The sequence below is a fragment of the Nannospalax galili genome, unplaced genomic scaffold, assembly GCF_000622305.1.
Source record: "Nannospalax galili isolate Female #2095 unplaced genomic scaffold, S.galili_v1.0 scaffold215, whole genome shotgun sequence".
Taxonomy (NCBI): Eukaryota; Metazoa; Chordata; class Mammalia; order Rodentia; family Spalacidae; genus Nannospalax; species Nannospalax galili.
The window spans coordinates 610,415-630,035 of record NW_008338533.1 but is presented as its reverse complement, the minus strand read 5'-3'; the positions used below and the strand labels follow the sequence as shown (position 1 = coordinate 630,035).

General features: G+C 42.0%; 1 protein-coding gene across 6 annotated transcripts in view; it reads right to left on the bottom strand.

The window, feature by feature from the left end:
* The window catches only part of Nek10 (NIMA related kinase 10), a 270,542-nt gene that overhangs the window by 58,146 nt on the left and 192,775 nt on the right, over positions 1-19,621 (bottom strand). For 4 of the 6 annotated variants that reach the window (XM_029563521.1, XM_008833138.3, XM_029563523.1 and 1 more), the window contains exons 27-31: positions 17,174-17,354; positions 17,005-17,091; positions 15,306-15,360; positions 7,261-7,295; positions 7,034-7,174 (exon numbers count right to left, since the gene is read on the bottom strand). In XM_029563521.1, coding sequence (XP_029419381.1) covers positions 7,034-7,174; positions 7,261-7,295; positions 15,306-15,360; positions 17,005-17,091; positions 17,174-17,354 — 499 coding nt within the window. Of the gene's footprint in view, positions 1-6,447; positions 6,674-7,033; positions 7,175-7,260; positions 7,296-15,305; positions 15,361-17,004; positions 17,092-17,173; positions 17,355-19,621 lie in introns of those variants that run through there. The other 2 variants (XM_029563525.1, XM_029563522.1) reach the window with 2 other exon arrangements.

The window sequence follows — 19,621 nt, the reverse complement described above, 5'->3', positions numbered from 1 at the left end:
CCCTCCCACACACCACACACACACCACACACCACACACTCACACCACACACACCACACCCCCACACATACACATCACACACATACCACACACACACACACACCACATACACACCACACCCCCATACACACCATACACACCACACACACCCACACACACACCATACATACACCCCCCCCACACACACACACGACATGAGGCAGAACAGTACTATTTGGAGGGAGGAAGGGACCAGAGAGGGACAGGGAAGGTTGGTGGGGCAGGAATATAAGCAACATACAATGATACATATGAACAAAAATATCATTATAAAACCCTATGCTAACTAAAATACTATTTTTTTCAAAGAAATAGCATATCGACTCTCTTTAAGGATCCTAGTATAGGGGATTTGTTTTTATAAAATAAAGTGCAGATTTCTCAAGAAAAAACATTATGGTGTGAAAAAAATCCACTGTGCTCACCATTATGGACTGAAAGACAGCAGTCAAGTCACAGGAATGAGGAAGGACGGGGCTCGGACCTTCCCCATTCATCCTGCTGCAGTTGTTTCTGGCAGCCCCACTTGGCATTAGCCTAACCCTCCCCAGTAGTGTCACAGTGCATTTAACCAACAAGTTCACATCAGTGATGAGGATACAGCAGTTTACTGCCTGTGTGTTGGAGGTTAACCTGCAGAAACTGACATATTGGTATGACTTTAAGCTCTTTTCAGAAGTTGATAACATTTTATTGTCTACTAGGAATTTTATTGGTCTTGCACTTAGTTTAGCAATCTTATGTTTTTCTCCTTGTCTAACCACATAAATAAATCCCTGCTCCTTTAATGCTTGGAATCAGCTCTTGGTCCTGCACCTGGTTCTTTCATTATTGATTAAACAAAACTTGGGACATCTGCTAAATAAGAACAATTGTGTACTTCAACACACACACAAAAAGTGTACAGATGAAAATTTCAAATTGCCTAGAATTGCAAACTATCTAAAGCAGTCCCAAAAGGGTCTGGAGAAATGGCTCAGCAGTTAAGGTGTGTACTGTTCCTGCAGAGAATCAGGGCTTTGTTCCCAACACCCACCAGGGGCAGTTCACAAGCACCTGGAACTCCAGCTTCAGAAGGGGGGTTCTACGCCCTCTTCTGGCCCTGGGGGCACTGCACTTAGAGGTACAGACATACAGCAGACAGACCCACCCACACCCACACGCCCCCCCCCCGGCGGCTTGCCAGAGTTCAATCTGATGGGTGTCCTGAGGAATGTACTGGCTCCCACACAGAAACCAGCATATGCTGCTGGCACTGCACATTTCTGCAAAGGATTATGTCAGAAACTTCTGAGTTTAAGATGGTATGGTTCATGAGTTCACACAAACCTGAGGTCTTGATGACGAGGTCTCTTCCTACCAAGGGCTCATCTGTCACAATCTTCAATACTTTGAGCTACAATTCAAATGGGTCTATGAATTTTCTGAAACCGTTTTTAATCCATTAAAAGTCACGAAGAATGGTTATTTGGAATTTGAGCATCATAATTTTCTCCACTAATTCAACCATTCTGTACGCCTTCAGCAAGCACCTCCTCACACTGTAATTGCTGGCAGAGGGTTTGCCCTCCAACCCCCCCAGCCCACCCAGCTTTCTTTCTCTCAAGGAAGAAGTCCTTAGGGAAGGGGTATAAACTGCCCCTATTAGTTGACAACAGCTTGCACTGGGTCTTCACTAAGCCAGTCAATAACATTTCTGAAACTGGACATCTTCTGAAAAAGAAACTGGCCTAAAAAAAGATGAAAATCTTGCATCAAGTAACACTCTCCTGGACTCTGGCACTCCCTGCTCAGTAACTCCCTGACATGAAGAACTAAGGAAGGGGTCATCATTGGTTAAAGGAGGTTTGTCTCTCCCACTCCTACCCCAACCTCAAGTCTAAAACCGAAATTCAGGTGGAACAGACCTTACCTTAATGCCTGGGGAAAAAAATGCCTTGAATTTCATATTGTATCTTATTTCAGCATATTAGTACATATACAATGAGCTATCTTGGGGATGGGATCCAAGCCTGAATACAATTTCATATATACCTTACACCCACATACCTTGAACTTAATTTCACACAATAATTTAGCAACCGTGACTCATCACATGACATCTGGAGTGAATTGTTCATGTCAGTGCTTTAAAAGTTTCAGACTTTGGAGCATTTCGGAGTTTGAATTTCAGGTTAAAACAAAATAAACAAGGGTTTATACAGTAGGGGAGCAGCATCAGTTACTCAGTAAGCTGTTTCCAAGGCCTGATCTCATAGGACTGACTCGTGTGTGTGTGTGTGTTACTGTGTGCATATGTGTGTATGTATGTGTGCATGTGTCTAAATGTGTATATGTCTATCTGTGTATATGTATGTATCTGTATGTATATGTACCTGTGTGTATTTGTGGTATATATGCATGTGTTTCTACATGTAAAACTCCACTGAAGATACTTACCTAGTTGATAAATATAGATAATATATCCCAAATCTCAACAAAACACTAGGTATATAACTATGCTCCAAATTACATGATATAGACTACTATCAGGAATTTGGACTGAAATATGATGAGCTAGCTCTTTTGACAGGGTCTCCGTAGTCCCAGCCTGCCTGGAAGTCACTATGTGGGCCAGGCTGTCCTGGATCTCAGAGATCCACCTGCCTCTGTCTTCCAAGGGCTGGGATTAATGGTGTGTACCATCACACCCAGCATTGAGTTAATTTTTATAGACTTGAAACAATTCTATTATGATAAAACAAGACAAAACGTGTACTAAAATTACTTTGACAATGTGAAAAGCAGTTATCCATACTATATGTCAGTAACTCAGGGTTGCCCATAGGCAGACAGGCAGAGTATCAGCTGTGACTATGGAATATTTGGGTGAAACACTACTTTCTTTCAGATCTGACCTTTATGAACAAAAACTAGTATAAAAGTAGATTCACAGTCATTTAAAATCACCTAAGGGCCCAGCAATCATGGAGTAACAGTTTCTACTGATAATGCAGAGCCTGGGAACGCTCATACATCCACTCAGGGTTTGAGTGTCATGTACTGTCTAAATGAAAAGCTGAGCAAGGGAGGAGAAATTTTCAGTGTTACTCCAGCCAAATTTGGCCATGCTTTCAGCTAACATTACATCTGCATTTTTAAAATTTGACTTTGGAGAGTTGGAGAGATGGCTCAATGCGTAAAGCGCCAGCATGCTACACAAGCACGAGGCCTTGAGTTTGGATCTTCAGCACCCAGGCAAAAGCCAGGCGTGGCAGCACCTAGCTGTAATCCCAGCACTCGGGAAGTGGGGACAGGTGACTCCCTGGTGCCAGCCTAGTCAAATTGATAAGCTCCAGGTCTAGTGAGAAACCCTGCTTCAAAAAATAAGGTAGAGAGTGATTGAAGAAGACACTATATATCAACCTTTCTCCTCCACATGCATCTGCATGCACACATGCAAACACATACACACAAAAACACATGTATGCCCCCCCACAAACCTAAATACATATACCACATGCACGCACACAGGCACATAGTCAAATTCAACTCACACTGATAGCAGTCATAACACTATAGTGTATATTCTGTGTGTAACAAAACATTCCTGTTATATTTTCATATGATTTCAATTTCAAAAATATATGTCATCTCCCTTGCCTCAAGAGGAAAATATTCATCAATATCTAGTTGTTTGACTATACGGACAGCAGACCCAATCAACTGTTTATAAAAAAGCTGAGTTTCCTGGGGCCTGAGATATTTATACAGTTAATTTCATGTTGTGAGCACAGGCCACCATGGAAAGTTTATTGTTTTTCCAATTTTCTCTTCTTTCTACTGATAACATCAGGGATGAAGTTTCAGTGAAACACATTTCATTTCTCAAATGCTAGTTACTGTTCTTTCATGACAGCATCGGAGCTCAGGGTAGGCAGGCAACAATATCTATAGAAGCCAGATGTTTTTCTAAGAGTTTTATTTATGTTTAGAACTGCCATCTGTTTATGGAAATACTTCTGTGGTACTTCGGATATGGTTCAGCAGAGATCTACAAGTGACCGAAGTTGGAAAAAGGAACTAAAATAACATGAAACACGTTCACGCACTCACTGACTCCAAGCTAACTGCTGTCAACGTTTTAACTCTCACAATGTACAGGATTCCTGTTTTCATTTCCTGTTAACCAGGTACTACATCGGTTATTTCACCCAAGGAATATGAGTAAACAAATTATTGATACAATCTAATTAATACTAAAAGAAAGAACATGCATTTTTTAAAAGAACATTAAAGTAATTTTGTGTTACTGGCTCTACAGGAGTGAGTGTGTGGGTATGTCCTTCAATGCTGCTGTTAGCACAGGATCAACTGAGGTCTCTGAGATCCAGTCTGTAAGATCGTGTGTCAGGCACACCCGACTCTAAAATCAAGGTTCTCATCTTTTTTCTATCACAGTGCTTGGAAAGTGATGCTCAGATGCTGGCTGTGTTACTGGGAGCTTGCCCAAATTTTTACCAAATTCTCTCCTCACTTCCATTTTTATTTTTATAGGATATTTAGGAAACCCAGGGCTGTTAGATGTTAATGATGTTTAATTTATAACATGTTCCTCTCCATCTAAGAAATTTACATTAAATATTAAGTAAATAAAATTCATGACTAGAATGTGCTTTATTTAAAACAAATCATCCATTCAGGCCATGCTTTGCTGTCTTAGTACCTAAGAGTAGACATGTAACTCACAACCAATGTCACAGCACCTATGGTTGGGGTAGGGAATCAGGGTCACCCCTTTACACTCACAGACTCCAAAAATGTCACTGTGGTCACAGGAAAGAAGAGTGACCTGCAGGCGAGGTGACCTGAGCAAATGAAGCTACTGCTGGGGTATTCATAATTTATTAAACCACCAACAATTCAAATTTGGCTGTGACACTTTTAAAAGTATGACTTTTACAATATGCAGGAAAACAATTTTGTGGTAGGAAGGGAAAAGCACAGACCAGATGTTACGACTTGGAAGCAGATTGGCTATAGTGACAGCCCGTTCCTCTTGTGTATGAGTATATACAAGATTCATAGAAAGGAACAGCTTATTTTATGAGTACAAGGTAGCATTTTCTGACACTTATCCTATAGTGCCTTGTGATTCAAAAATTTAAATATATAAAATCGAAATACTTTAATTGGATGGCATGAAAAAGTATAGGAATAAGAGGAATATTACATGTGAGTTGTTTTACAGCATAAATTGCTTGCTTAAAATCAAGCCCTACACTACACCAATTCGAAATACCTACTTTTAATTACAACAGAACTGTGACTTGTTTGCATCTGGAGGAGTCCTAATCTCACTGTTATAAAATGGATGAAATCATTTCACCTTAATGCTTGTGCTGCTAACTTACCTTTGACAAATTAACAGTATCAGAGCCAACCATGATACCTTCAAAATCATCGTTTTGCTTCTATACTGAAATTGTGATGGCCTTAGACTGTCAATAACACTTTCAAAGAAAGTTTAATAAATGGAGAGACATGGCCTAAACTTGTAAATCCATTCCCATGATCTGTGTTCACCACAGAGTCCCATTGTTCATGTTCACTACACAGAATTCCCATGATCTGTGTTCAGCACAGATTCCCATGGTCTGTGTTCAGCACAGATTCCCATGGTCTGTGTTTACCACAGATTCCCTTTGTCTGTGTTCACTATAGACTGTTTTCTGTGTTCACTATACATTCTAGCTGAACAAAACATGAAGTCTAAGTGAAATGGGCATCAAACTATACTTCCAGGTAACAGAAATAGTAAAGTGAAACTTTTTGCTTAAGAATCACACACTCATTATACAGTTACACATATGTTAAAAGCAGACTCATGCTGGGCGTGATGGCGCACACCTTTGATCCCCATACAGAGGAAGGCAGATCTTTGTGAGTATGAGGCCAGCCTGGTCTACAAAGCAAGTTCCAGGACAGATGGGGCGATAGGGAGACCCTGTCTCAAAAAGAAAAAAAAAAGTAGACTCATTAAACTTTTGCCGGATTGCATAGGTTTAGCTGAAAATCTTACTGTTACTTTTGGACATTGGCTCCCTTAGCCAATATCCTTCTCTTCCCAAGCCATAAACAATTATGTTTCAAATTTATAATTTGGGGCTGATGAGATGGCTCAGTAGGTAAAGATACTTGCCATTCAAGCCCAATGACCCAAGTTCCATCCCCAGGACCCAAGATACAAGGAGAGGACTGACTCCACAAAGTTGTCTTCTGACTTCCACATGTGTGACATAGCACACACTAGCACACACACAGTAATAATAAGTAAAATAAAATTTAAAGATATATAATTTTTAAATTAAAGAAACTATGTAATACAATCTCATTTCAATCAAAGTTTACTTAAAATGAATTTCCTGTGTCAAAGTAAAGGAGGTAGAAAAAAGATTTACATTCTGGTATCATGGAGAGATTGTGTTTTCAGAAATATCAACATAAAAAAGCATTCACGGGGCTGGAGAGATGGCTCAGTGGCTAAGAACACTGGTTGTTCTTGCAGAAGACCTGGATTCGAATCCCAGCACCCACAGGCGATCCGACAGCCTCTTCTGTCCTCTGCGGGCATTGCACGACATGGGTGCACTTACCTACACGCAGGCAATACACACGTACACATAAAATAAAAATAATAAATATTTTTTAAAAAAGCATTCACTATTTTGTGTTAGTAGTTATATAATTTAAGCATCCATAGCTTAACTGGTTAGCATTCCCACCAAGGCAGAAATGTAAATTTTGGAAAACCAACCTATAATATTCCGATCAATAAGTGGACACAAATCGCTTGGTACTGTTAAACTGCAACCGTGGTAAGCAAGTTAAATAGAATTCTCTTGCGATTTGTATTAAAATTTCTTCTCAGACGTCATTCAGGCATTTTAGGCCCAACTCTAATTCTGTGTTCACTCACTGTGTGCTTAACATCAACATGATCTAAGGCGTACTACCATGATCTTTGAGACTGTGGAGAATCGCGGCAGGCAGGCTACGGGACTGCCACCCTGCCACTAACTCGGCCTCTACTTCCTTAACGCCAGCCCTGAGCATGAGAGGTGGCACTTTCACAAGCAGGTCGAGAGGCAGCAAAGCTGAAGAAAGAAAAGGAAAGGTGTGAGCCTGAGGCCTACATCGTACTGGGTTCAGGGAGGCGTGTTTGGGGTCAGTTCTCAGTTACCTGGTCTTGGTCTTCCTATTCCACCGATGAAGTCCCTGGAAACAGAATCAGAAGCCATTAGAAGGGTCCAACCAACCCGGTGACAAACAGAATTACATTCTGCTGTGTCTACACTGTATGAACACAAATGACTTTCCCTCAGGACATTCTCCAGACTTCAATCAAGAAAGAAATGAACACATTTGAACACAGGACAGAATGGATTTCCTACTGGCAAAGGGAAGCTCCTTGTACTACCAGAATGGCTTCTAAGCCTTCAAGATGAGCAGCAGCCTAAAGCTGAATGTTCTGAATGATTTTCTGTCACACTGAAGACAGTGATTTTTCTTTTTCTTCCTCCCTCCCTCCCTCCCTCCCTCCCTCCCTCCTTCCCTCCTTTCTTTTTATCGAGATAGGGTTGCATGTAGCATGTAGCCCAAACTGGTTTTAATCTCTTTATCAGCTACGACTGACTTTGACCTCCTGATCATCCTACCTCCACCTTCTAAGTGCTGCGATTAGAGGCATATGCTACATGCCTGGTTGTGGTTTTGTATTACAGACAAATAACATTCAATTTTTTTTTTTTTTTTTGGTCTTTTTGAAACAGGGTCTCCCTGTAGCCCTAGCTGTCCTAGAAATCACTATGTGGACCAGGCTAGCTTCAAACTCACAAAGATCTGCCTGTATCTGCCTCCCCAATGCTGGGATTAAAGGCGTGCGCCACCAAGCCTGGCCCAACATTCAATTTTTATATGTGATATTTTCCATGATTTGTCTCTGCTGCCTTCCAAGGAAAACAACAACAACAAAAAAAATAGGCTGGCCCTAGACTGAGAACTACTGGAGATTGATTGATGCTGGACGAGGGAGAGTCTGCCTTACATATGACCTCTAGATGGGCTGACTAGACTCCAGTGTACTAATATACACTGAAGGAGATCTGGGTACAAATGCCTGACTGGATGGAGGGGCAGGGCTGGGGGAGGGGACCTGAATTTGATTAAGAACTGTTGTATAAAACTACAAATGCTCAATAAAAAATTTTTTAAAAGTATATTTTGAAAAAAAAAGCAGACCATATAACTATTACTATGAAATGAGATGATTTTTGCATTTATAAGTTATGTTTTTTTCTTAATGTTTTCAGGTCTATTAACATCCTTTGCTTGCCTTGTCTCAAAATTCTAAATTGTTGATCAATTTGAAAGTCGGTCCCAGAGCATTCCCCCATTGGGGTGACCTTCATCCCTACAGGGGTATTCATGACAATCTTCCATCTTCTCTCCCACCGTACACAGAGTCAATTCCTTAGTAGTTTTCTCTAATGAAATACAAATAGCTGCACCATAACAAGCCATAATAAACTCATGGATGTCACACAATCCAACAGATGCATACTGGCCATGTGTACAGTGAAGAGTGGGTGTTTGCCCAGCAGGACTGGGCACAGGAACTCGCAGTAGCAAACACAGCTGATAATTCTCCTGCCCCAACCTTTACATGTTAATGACGGGATTTCCAATACTTGTATGCAACTCATATCTGTGTTATTAAGTGCGACAAAAGTGCCCTACATCTCCCTAGCACCCAACTTAAGTACTAGAATGTGGGGTCGCCAGTGAGCACTGACAGAAGAAAGCCCTTCCGGGGAGGCAGGTTCAGTGATGCAAACAGCTCCAGAATCAGTGAAACAGCTCTTTTTATTTAGTGGGATGTTAAGGGAAAATATTGTGTGGAGACAGTAGCCAATGCTTCAGCTGATAGGTGCTCATAGTATGCTTTATTTACATGTGGCAGTAGGCTCCTATCATCTGACTACTGGGCATATAGAAAAAACCTGGGAGTAGTTTTTACTCCAGGTAACTATGCCAAAGGTCATGTTCAAAATAAGGTCAGGCATCCATGCTTGGTGGCACTTTCCAGGTAAGTCAGGCCGAGAGCAGGAGGTCCCCTGCTGAGAAAGGGAGTCCTTCCATATAGTGCCAAGCCCCTTAGAGCTATCCGGACATGGAGGACTACAACCCTAGCAGCAGGGTTCCCCAACACTAGAATAATAGAAAAATATTTGTCTCATGCATGAGTTCCTTCTTTAACCCTTTTCACATAATTTTGTAGCCACCAATCCAGGCCTCCCTTTACTGCATCCCACACCACCCCACTCCTGGCTTTTTTTCCTGTCCCAGGGTCATCTCAAGTTTCCCAAGCCTTGAAACATAAAGGAAACTTGTCAGCCTTAGTTTGTGAATTCTTCCTGGCCCTCATAACAGGCATGCTTAAAGAAGGTAAGGGTAGATCTGCACTCCCAAGGCTTGGATGAGATGTATTCACAGCTGGCTGAGTGTGAAAGGACAGACTTGGAAAGGGGAGAACTGAGCATTCTCTGGCCTCTCCATCCTTTCACAGACAACTGGACTTTACATGCACTGAGCAGCTGCATCCCTTAGCCTTGGGGATGAGCTTCACACTGTCCAGTAAAAATGTTAATCCAAGTTACAAACAAATTTAAACTTTCTAAGTAGATAATTTTTTTTTAAAGAAAAGGTGAAATTAATCTTATATTTTATTTAATCAAGTATGTCCAAAATACGATCACATTGACATTTGAAAATGGTATTTGACAAAATTTTATAGTTAAACTCATAGTAAATATTTGGCTCCTTGGTTGCACCAGGCACATTTTGACTGCTGTAGTCAGTTATGTATGCCCAGCTACTTCCTGAAACAATTCGAAACATTCTTACTATATGGTATGTGTGATGGGCTATGTGACACGGGTCCCTTGACTGTGTTGAGCTGTGCCAATTTCGCTGCTCCTTTGTGTAACTCTAAATTCTTTTTAAAATAAGCTTTAGGGTGGGGAATCAAGGGAGGGCTCAGCAGTTAAGAGCAAGTATTGCTCTTATAGAGGACTGGGTAATTTACATGGTAATTTACAACCATTTGTAAGCCAGCTCCAGGAGATCCAATGTCCTCCTCTGACCTTAGCAGGTACCACACACACATAATTAAAAATAAAATAAAATCTTTAAAACATGAGCTTTGAGGAATGTTCAAGAAGAAGCATCACCCATCCATCCATTTATTCTTTCAACAGGTATTTATTAAATTCCAGTCTTATATAAGTCCTACACTAGACAACAGATGGTGAGAAGAAACTCTCTCTACATCCTCTGGGTTTCTAAGATTATGTCAGTAGAACAGAAAAATTATTAATTTCTCTGAGGATAAGTCATTAGCCACAAGGATATACAAATAGAACAGATCCATTGTGAACAGAAGTGACAGCTTTTCCTAGGCAATTGCTGGGCCCCACAGATGGGCAGATGGTTGAAGTGATGCAGAGCCTGAAGGAAATTGCTACAGATTGAAGCACATGGAACGTTTATGACCTGTGGAACTCTGTGGTTTCCACAGTAGCTCAACATGGATGGAGAAAACACTTAACCCAAAGGGGACACTCCAGACACATTTCCTGATACAAAGAATGCACATACTGAAGACCCTGTCTTTGGAAAGTTTTTAAACGGGCATGACCAGCACTTAAGGTCATGACCGTGACAGCATTTCGGAGAAAAGGATGGTTGAAAGGGCTCTCAAGGCCATTACCTTTAGCTGCCCTCAGACCCAGCATGCCCTCTTCCACAGTTCATATAACCCTGAAGAGACTGAAGAGAGGCAGGGCCTGTTAGCCTAGTGTTTCCACCCAAGCACTCACCAGAAAGGCAGGGAGTGTGGCCTGAGCTTTGTGATATTTTTAAATAGACTTTTCATTGAATTAATTCAAGCACAGTGTGAATTACTCTGGTAATTATTTTGTCAGAAAAGTGTGAATTACTTGGATGATTATTTTGTCATTAAAATCTTGGCCACAAAGGAGCGAAAGCTCTAGGATTTCATCTCTCAAAGAAATCCTTTAAATATATCCTATGAAAGTAGAAGCTTGGTTTATAATATTATGAAAATGCCTTTTGAGGTTACTGCAGCCACAACACACAAGTTAAGTAGACTCTTTTGACATTCATAACCATGTCCTGTGTGACAAGTGACAGGGAGGTTGGACATGTTTAATCAGGGCCTTCATCCACTCTAATGTTCAGAGATGGCATCGCCATGAGGAAGCGGTTCCAGGCTCCCAGCTTTCCCTTTAGATTAGAGCTGAAAGCCAATGAGCAACACCAGGAATGCAGAGCTGCCACAGAAAAGGGACATGATCTCACTGACATGTGCTGCTTGTTGCTGCGGCTGTGCCACTAGTAAGGCCTCTGGACCACAGCACTGGAAGAGACGTCAGGCAGATTCTGGCAAGCAGTGATCAAGTAGATGACTTTAATAGAAACAAAGCTAGACACCAATTAGGAATGGGGGCGGGGTAGAGATGACCGCAAGTAAAACAGTGAGATGTCCACTAGGAGGGAAGGGCCACAGGTTCAAGAGACTACAGAGGTGGGTCTTCTGGCCACATCTGTGATGTTGAAGGGTCAGAAACACCCACAGCAATCTCATACAAAACCTGGAGTCAGGAGCACACTGATAAAATCATGCTCACACCAGCTTATCACAGAAGGCGTGAACCACAGGCATCTCTCACACTGCAAACATCCCATGTTTCAAACAACCAGTCAACTATACCCTGTTGCCTTGGCAACAGGAACCAAGTTAGTCATGGAGAAATCTTGTTGCCTAAGCAACAGAATCTTATGAAAAAAAAAAAACAACAACAACAACAACAAAAAAAAATGATGGGCTTTAAGCTGTGGTTAATGCTATAGAGTCAATGCAGTGAGCAAGATTTTAGTCCTTTACAATAGGAAATTCAGAAATCACACTGAAATAAGCCATTAATTTACTAACGAACAAATCTAACAAGAAGTTGTGGATTGGCACTAATATGTAGCACACTGTACCAAGGAAAGCTCAGGGAAAAAAAACCCAGATCCAATTTAGCCTATGCTTGGCAATCATAATAAATACCCATTACATGAACAAATAAGGATTATTATTTCCTTAGATGGAATTCTTGTTATGTTGCCTGAACTGCTTTTGAATTCAGTGGATCTTCTTGCCTCTATCTCTCAAGAACCTGTGGCTACAGAGATGTACTATACATCTGGTTCAAAGGGCTATCCTTCAGATCATTGTTCAAAGGCCAGAAGCTCCTGAGTCCAGTGTGGCAGCATGAAGCCAAAGCCCACAATGCCTAACTCAATTCCACCTTACAGAATAATTTACACTGAAATTAAATGCCATGCCTTCTGGCTTAGAACTATCAAAGTATGCATAAAAATACCATTCTTCTTTCCAGACGATGAGTGGTGCATAAAGGAAATTTTAGATCAAGTTGGAAGTAACAAAACTTCAAATAAATTGGGAATTGATCCTCTCTTGTCCTTACTATTAATCAGACTCCTGAAAAAGTTTCCTCTGATGCTGGCTGGGGCCACACTTGCCACCTGATGCTGCTGTACCTGCCCTCTACAGCCTTCACATGGCCACCCTCCCCCAGGAGGAGCTTCCCTTTCTAGTTCCTTTCCTCAGTTTCACCAGGCCTTTCTTGTTATTAGAAAAGCACTTTCAGTCCTCAGTAGGCAAATGTTGGACTTAAGAGTGGCTCTAGCCATCTGGTGTGACCTAATCTGAGAATTTCTTGCCTAGGCTTTCTTCTGTGTAGCCACAGAGAAGCCTGGATTCTATGCTCCAGACGTTGTGCCCCTGTCAGGCACAAGCTTCCTGTGACTTGAGCTCATCAGGACCAACTTGTTTTCTGAGAGTTGTGTGGGGTTCCCCAACACTGCCACACTAGCTCATGTAGGACACAGAATCACCAGAAAACTCCATGGGCTTGACTTTTCAATTTATTTTTACCTTCTTAGGTAGTACTGTTATCTTCATATATTCAAACACACTAGTTGGCTTCACATTTTATATTAATAGAAGCAGCCCAGGAAAACCCTAAACAAATTAGATTGAAAATAACTTCAGTTTTATTTAATGCCTTTAAAATAACTAGAAATTATACTTTAGAGTTGTCTCATTTTAATTCAGAGAAGCCTTTGGAATCATTTGGAGGAAAGAAAGAGGTTCATTAATGCTTGCTCCTCTTACTTAACATGAAGCACGGGCTGCCTTCTGGCATTTTCCCTGTCTTGCATTATGCACATCATACTGTGAGTGCCTGCATGGCAGAAAGCCTGTTTTAAGTCAACGGTGCCGCCTGGTAACTTGTCACACAGCATGCTCAACATACGTGGCACAGCAACGGGATGAACCTTAAGGTCAGGTTTCAATCACCTTCAGACACATTTTGCTTTGAGAAGCACCAGCCCCAGTCCTGGTCCTTTGCTGTCTGCTCACAGGTTCATAATTGCATGGAAAAGCTCACACCGCAGCATCTCTGCTTCAGAGTGAACCGCCACTTGACAACCCTATTTTATAACTTCCAGATTTATAAAAAAAAAAATACCTTCAAGATCTAAGATACACATATTTTTGTTAGTTTTGAAGGGTTGTACATCAATAGAATCATTATAAATGAGAAAATTTTCCATGTACCCTTTTAGAAATTAAGGGTATAATTATAATTATTTGGTACTTTGAAGGTGCCTGAATTTATTTGATTAGAAATTTCTATTTTAGAGGCTGGAGAGATGGCTCAGCAGTTAAGAGCACTGGCTGCTCTTACAGAGGACCTGAGTTCAATTCCCAGCACTCAAATGATGGCTAACAACCATCCATAACTTCAGTTCCAGGGGAATCCAATGCCCTCTTCTGACCTCTGTGGGTATTGCATGACACAGGTAAACTTACATACACACAGGCAATTCACTTATACGCATAAAAATAAGAAAAAAAAAACTAATTTTAATATAAAATCCTCTTGACTGGGAAGTCCAGCTATATGTCAGAATTTGCCTCATACTGAATTTACTGGCTGGCTGGCATCACTACACAGGTGTTCTCCCAATATTAAGGGGTACCCTGGCCTCTAACAGTCCCTTTCTGTCTGCTTAGCTCCTTTTCCAGTCCTATACTGGTTGTTTCCAGCTGAGAGGGATTCTGAACTCTAGGCAGCCCTCTGGTGCAGTGGCCTAGAACATCTTCTAACAGCCTCTTCCTCTGTATTTGAATAGCTTAACTCTTTTTATCTCTTTCCACATGGAGAAATCCAGTGCCCTCACCCCCCCTTCTCTGGACCCTCCCCTTTGGCACTAATCACCACTGATCATGTCTTTCCTGCCTGGTAGGCTGGTTCTCCACCATCCCAAATACCCTGAAGTCACGTTGATTCCAGAAGGCTCTTTTCCATCAAACACTCCCATGAGTTATCTGTTCCAGACATTCCATACTTTCCATAGCTACTGCTGACTCTGGAGCTTCTAAGACTGCAATAGCCAGCCTTCGAGGCTCCCTCCATCTTCATACAATGCCACTGAAACTGCTCTTTTGAGGGGCATAGGGACTTGTAAAAACTAAATCTAATAGTCTATTTTCAGTTCTTATGCCAAAAGATAACTGTTACAGAGATAATTGGATGTCCCCAAATAATTTCTCCTTGGTCTTAAAACAGAATGCCTCAAATATATCCCACTGTCCCCCATAGCCAGATGTGCTAGTATGAAGTTCTGGCCAAAGGAATGTGAGCAGGGATCACAAGCACAGCATTTATGTCAGATCCTTAAAAAGAACGGTCCAGTTCCCTTTCTTGGCCTTGCCCACATGTGCCATGGAGATGAGTCATATACCCTGGGGATGTGGAGGGAAAGGTTTTAAGGACCCAGGGCCTCAGGTAACCTCACTGAGCATAGCTATTCTATCACTTTGACTAACTAAGAAAAACTATCCAGAAGTCACAGAACCAGAAGGCAGAGCTAGACCAACATCCAGATCCAGGCTTAGCACTCCCTCCAGCACGATCCCAGGTAGGCTCTCCGAGATCCTGGGAAGGCAGACTCTGTTTCTACATGGCCACATTGACTTCTGGCAGTCATAGTGCAACTGAGTCCCACTTGGCTCAGCTCTGCCAGGTCTGACAGTATAGGTAACACTACAGCTCAAGACACACATACCTCCCTTGGGATTGTCTTTCTCTTCCCGAGGCACTGAAACTTCTCTTTAAAATGCCTGAAACAAGAAAACAATAATAACTTCAAATTATTTCCCTGAAAAAGTAAGGTTTTTATTGTTGCTATGCATGGGTTTTGCTTATTTTCAGTGCTGAGGATGAGGGGGAGCCCAGGTTCCCATATGTACTGGGCTAATGCTCGGTCCCAAGCTACATCTCCAGCACATCGAAATCCCTTTCTTCAGTGTTGAGATTCCACTATCTGAGTGGTTTCATTTAACTGCAAATATTATTTTTCTTCTTGAAAGAATTAGCTCAAATATAATGTTAAAAATTACTATGTATCTGACTGGTTGGTTTAAGGACCTTTTTCCAAAGGAAATTTGATAAACAGAAAAATTGTTGTTATGCACAACAGCATGTGTGTGTCCTCATCACTCTCAAGCTGCCACACATATGCCAGGACCCAGCACTTCATTCACCTCCCCCTCCTCAATCCACCATGGCTACCAGGGATGAATACCACCCAAGTCATCACCAAGCTAATGGGATGCGTCTAGAATTTGCTACACACTTACACACTTACATTCAGGAAAACATTTCTCTTGCCTAACATTCATTATTTTCCAACTACAGATCAGGGCAGTACTTTACGTGAAGAAACTTGTAGAAAAAGGGGAACAGAGAATTGGACTCTGATTGTATCAGAGATCTAGCCACCATTTTGCTCGACTGATTAAGCATAAGAGACAAGGAATGCAGCTAAACCCTTAGCTCCACTTTGATCTTTGGCAGGACTACTTTAATCTTCTTTCTTGAGATTTTCGTAATAGAATCATTGGGGAGAGAGAATTATTTATACTTCATTAGAATTCCTAAACCCTATCAACTTACTCATCTCAGAGAATTAAGCTTTACCCATTTCCGTTTTAACATTTTTTTCCTTCAGAGCTGTTGAATGCATTTTACTCTATCTTCCTTATATTCTTTAGATTGTATCTAAATGTATGATTTTTCTTTCCCATTTCAATATGCTTTTTGTTCATTATTTCTTTTGGTTTCAACTTAAGACTACTTTTGGGTGGAATTTATATATTATATTTTTCATAGCTCTAAACATTTGAGATAGTTCTTATCCTTGGGTTAGCTGCGGTGAGAAGATCCAGCCACTGTGTGCAGCAGCATTGCCTATGCTGGGGTCCTAGACTGCAAGCGCAAGCGCAAGCGCATGCATTCATTTCTCTTGACTGCTGATGTGATGTGAGCAGCTCTACTAAGTTCCTGCCTTGACTTCCCTTCAATGACTGTAACCTGGAATTACAGCTGAGCAAACCCCTCCTCCCCTACACTGCCTCTGTCAGGGCATTTTATGAAAGCAACAGAAATGAAACTAGGGCTATCAGTGTAAATAAAATTCTACAAAAACTAGTGTACACCACAGCTAACTTCTTCCACGGGTTTTCGAGTTCCTCTAATCCACAGAATGATGAAATGCCACTTCCACCACTCCCGAGGTGGCGTCTTGTAGACTGGTTAGTTCAGCTCCCTAGTTAGTACCTATGTTTGCTGGTAGAAATGAGAAAAACCATCCGCCAGGTAGCTGGTCACTCTGCTCTGGGACACCAGCCTCGGGTTATATCCACCCATGATTCCCACAGCCCCACCTGCTGCCTCCATATAGCAGACTTGGGAAGCAAGCTTACTGAATGTAGATTCCTTCAGAGGGCTTGAACTGGAGCTGCTACAGTTGTCCAAGATGTCCAGTTCATCGTCTAGCTCTGAATATGTACCTGCACATTGAACAGAAGAAAGCCTTGAAACAGAAAGGTCCCCAGCGCAGTCCTGCCCACACCTCTGTTGCGGCAGAAGCACCTTTCTCCACACTTTCCAGGTGGAAGTTCTCCTCTGACAGCACCTCCTCGCAGGCCCTGTCCTCCTCTTTCCCACAGGGCTGGAAGATGTCCCTCGGCAGATCTGCGCTTTCCAAAAGCTCGCTTTTCAGGCTGGCCCCTCCACTGCTGCTGCTGCTTAAGCTCATCTTCTCGAAGGTTTCCTGGAAGGAGAATTCCAAGTCTTCAACACCTGTCTCCTCTGCATGAAAGTATCCCCAAACTTACAGAAACAAACACAGAAGTGTTTAAAATATCATTGCAAATAGTTAATACACAAGTGGTACCTGTAATTCTACCTGTGCACCTGGCACACATCTCTTTAGTCCATAAACACCAAGAAATAAATTTATAATTATAAATATAGAATTCACTCACATGTTAATTAGCCCTCTTTACTAAAATGTTCCAATGATGAACTGAGTCCGCTAGTCAGACCTGTATATGTTTGTCTATTTTCCACATATTTTTCCTTCAGCTCAATTTGACCATCAGACAAAGAAGACCGGAGAGGCAAGAGAGCTGGGGGAAAGGCCTACAGAGTCTGGTGAAGTAACTATACGTCTAAGGAACAGATCATAGTCGATTTACCAGGAATCTCTCTCCTTTAAGTTTATACCCCAAATATCTGAAAGAGAACCCTCAGCGGCCATGTTGGATAAGAAAGGCTTAATTTCAAGGAAAATCAGTAGCAGGTAAAGCCAGGCTATGAGGAACAAACAATGAGATTCCCTTAGGGTGATGGGCAGCAGTGACAAGGAATCAGTCACTTAGGGCTCTAGCCGCTCTGACTTCCCTATTTCCGACCAGACACAGGCTCTTACACAACCTTCTGAGAGGATGGGAGCATGCTGACTGCAGTACCTCACGAGGTCATTCTTCTGATCCAGACAGGAGACATTCTCCTACACTGTAGTACAGACTGAATAAAATCTCTCTCGGGTTCAATAAAAAATAAAAAGCTTAAAGCCACAAAAGGCTGGATGTTTGTAATTTTCTAAGAAAAAGACATCGGAGAAGGAACTACCCAAGTAATTCTCAATATCAGATACATTCACTACGTGGAATGGTTTTCAGCAATGTGAAGTGCCTCCTCGGGCTGTGGGACTGAGCAGTGCCAGCAAATGTAAAGGTACAAACCAGGGAGACAAATGATGAGGGGTGGGCAAGCAAGAGGACAAAGACTGCATTTGCTGGAGTGGGAGAAGTTCTCTTTCCCAAAAGGAAGTTCTCTCACCTGAAGGAGAGAAGTCCTCGTGTGACCTCTGTCTGATCCTGTACTCACATGTTAATTACCCCTCTTTACTAAAGTGTCCCAATGATGAACTGAGTCAGCTAGTCAGACCCGTATATCTTTCTCTATTTCCCATATTTCTCTCACAGCTTAAGCAGCATTTAGAGTTTCAAGGGGAATGTTGCTAAGAATCCCAAGGTGGTAAGATGTGTAGATGCGGAAACCCTGAGACCTCATGTGCACACGGAGTCAGAACTTACGACAGCTTCATGTGTTTCTCTCCTCTAACAGGACAGCTGTGCTGCAGGCTGTCCATCCAGTTGTTACTCATTTGTCCCCAAGAATGTTTTCAGCATTCATTTCCTCAGTTCCACCAACTTTCCTGTCTTGTTAATGTCAATATAAAACATGTTTGCTCTGATTGTCTGTGACTAGTCAGTTCTCCACGCAGTGTTCAGTCTGCTTTACAACTCTGGACTCACTCCTCCTTCCTGCGTACTGCCTGTTCTGCTACTTGGGTGAGAAATGCTTTGTGTGCTCTGCAGAGCTGCATGTGTGCCACTCAGAAATTTCCCCAATCCCCAAGGGTGGTGTGAGTCTCCTAACATCTCAGCTCTGCCCACGCCTTGCTCCTGAGCCCAAACTCACAAACCTCTTCGAAGGCCCCAACTCAGCTTCTCCCAGGCCTCTTTCTTCTATACCAACAAAATTCTGCTTCTTCCACCTATCCTCAGCTGACATCAGTACAGACTGACCTAGAAATGAATACTTCATTTACTGATTTTCACTCATGACCACATTAGTCTAAATAAGTTGTCATCTCCTGCTGCCTATTGTAAAGATCACACTTTGCAGGGGCTGGAGAGATAGCTCTGCAGTTAAGAGCACTGACTGCAATTTCAGAGGACCTGGGTTCTGTTCTCCCCACACACATGGCAGCTAACACCCATCTGAAACTGTACTTCCAGGGCATCTGATGCCCTCTTCTGACCTCCAGGGGCATTGCACACACATGGTACACTTACATACATGTATGCAAAACACTCATATACATAAAGTAAAAAAAAAAATTTAAAGACCACACCTAGTATTTCAATCCCTTTTAAGGACACTACCCTATATCAATGCAACTAGTGCTGAAAAGAGGTGCTGCAGGCATAGATCAGTGGGAGAGTACTTACTGGGGATGCTCAGGTC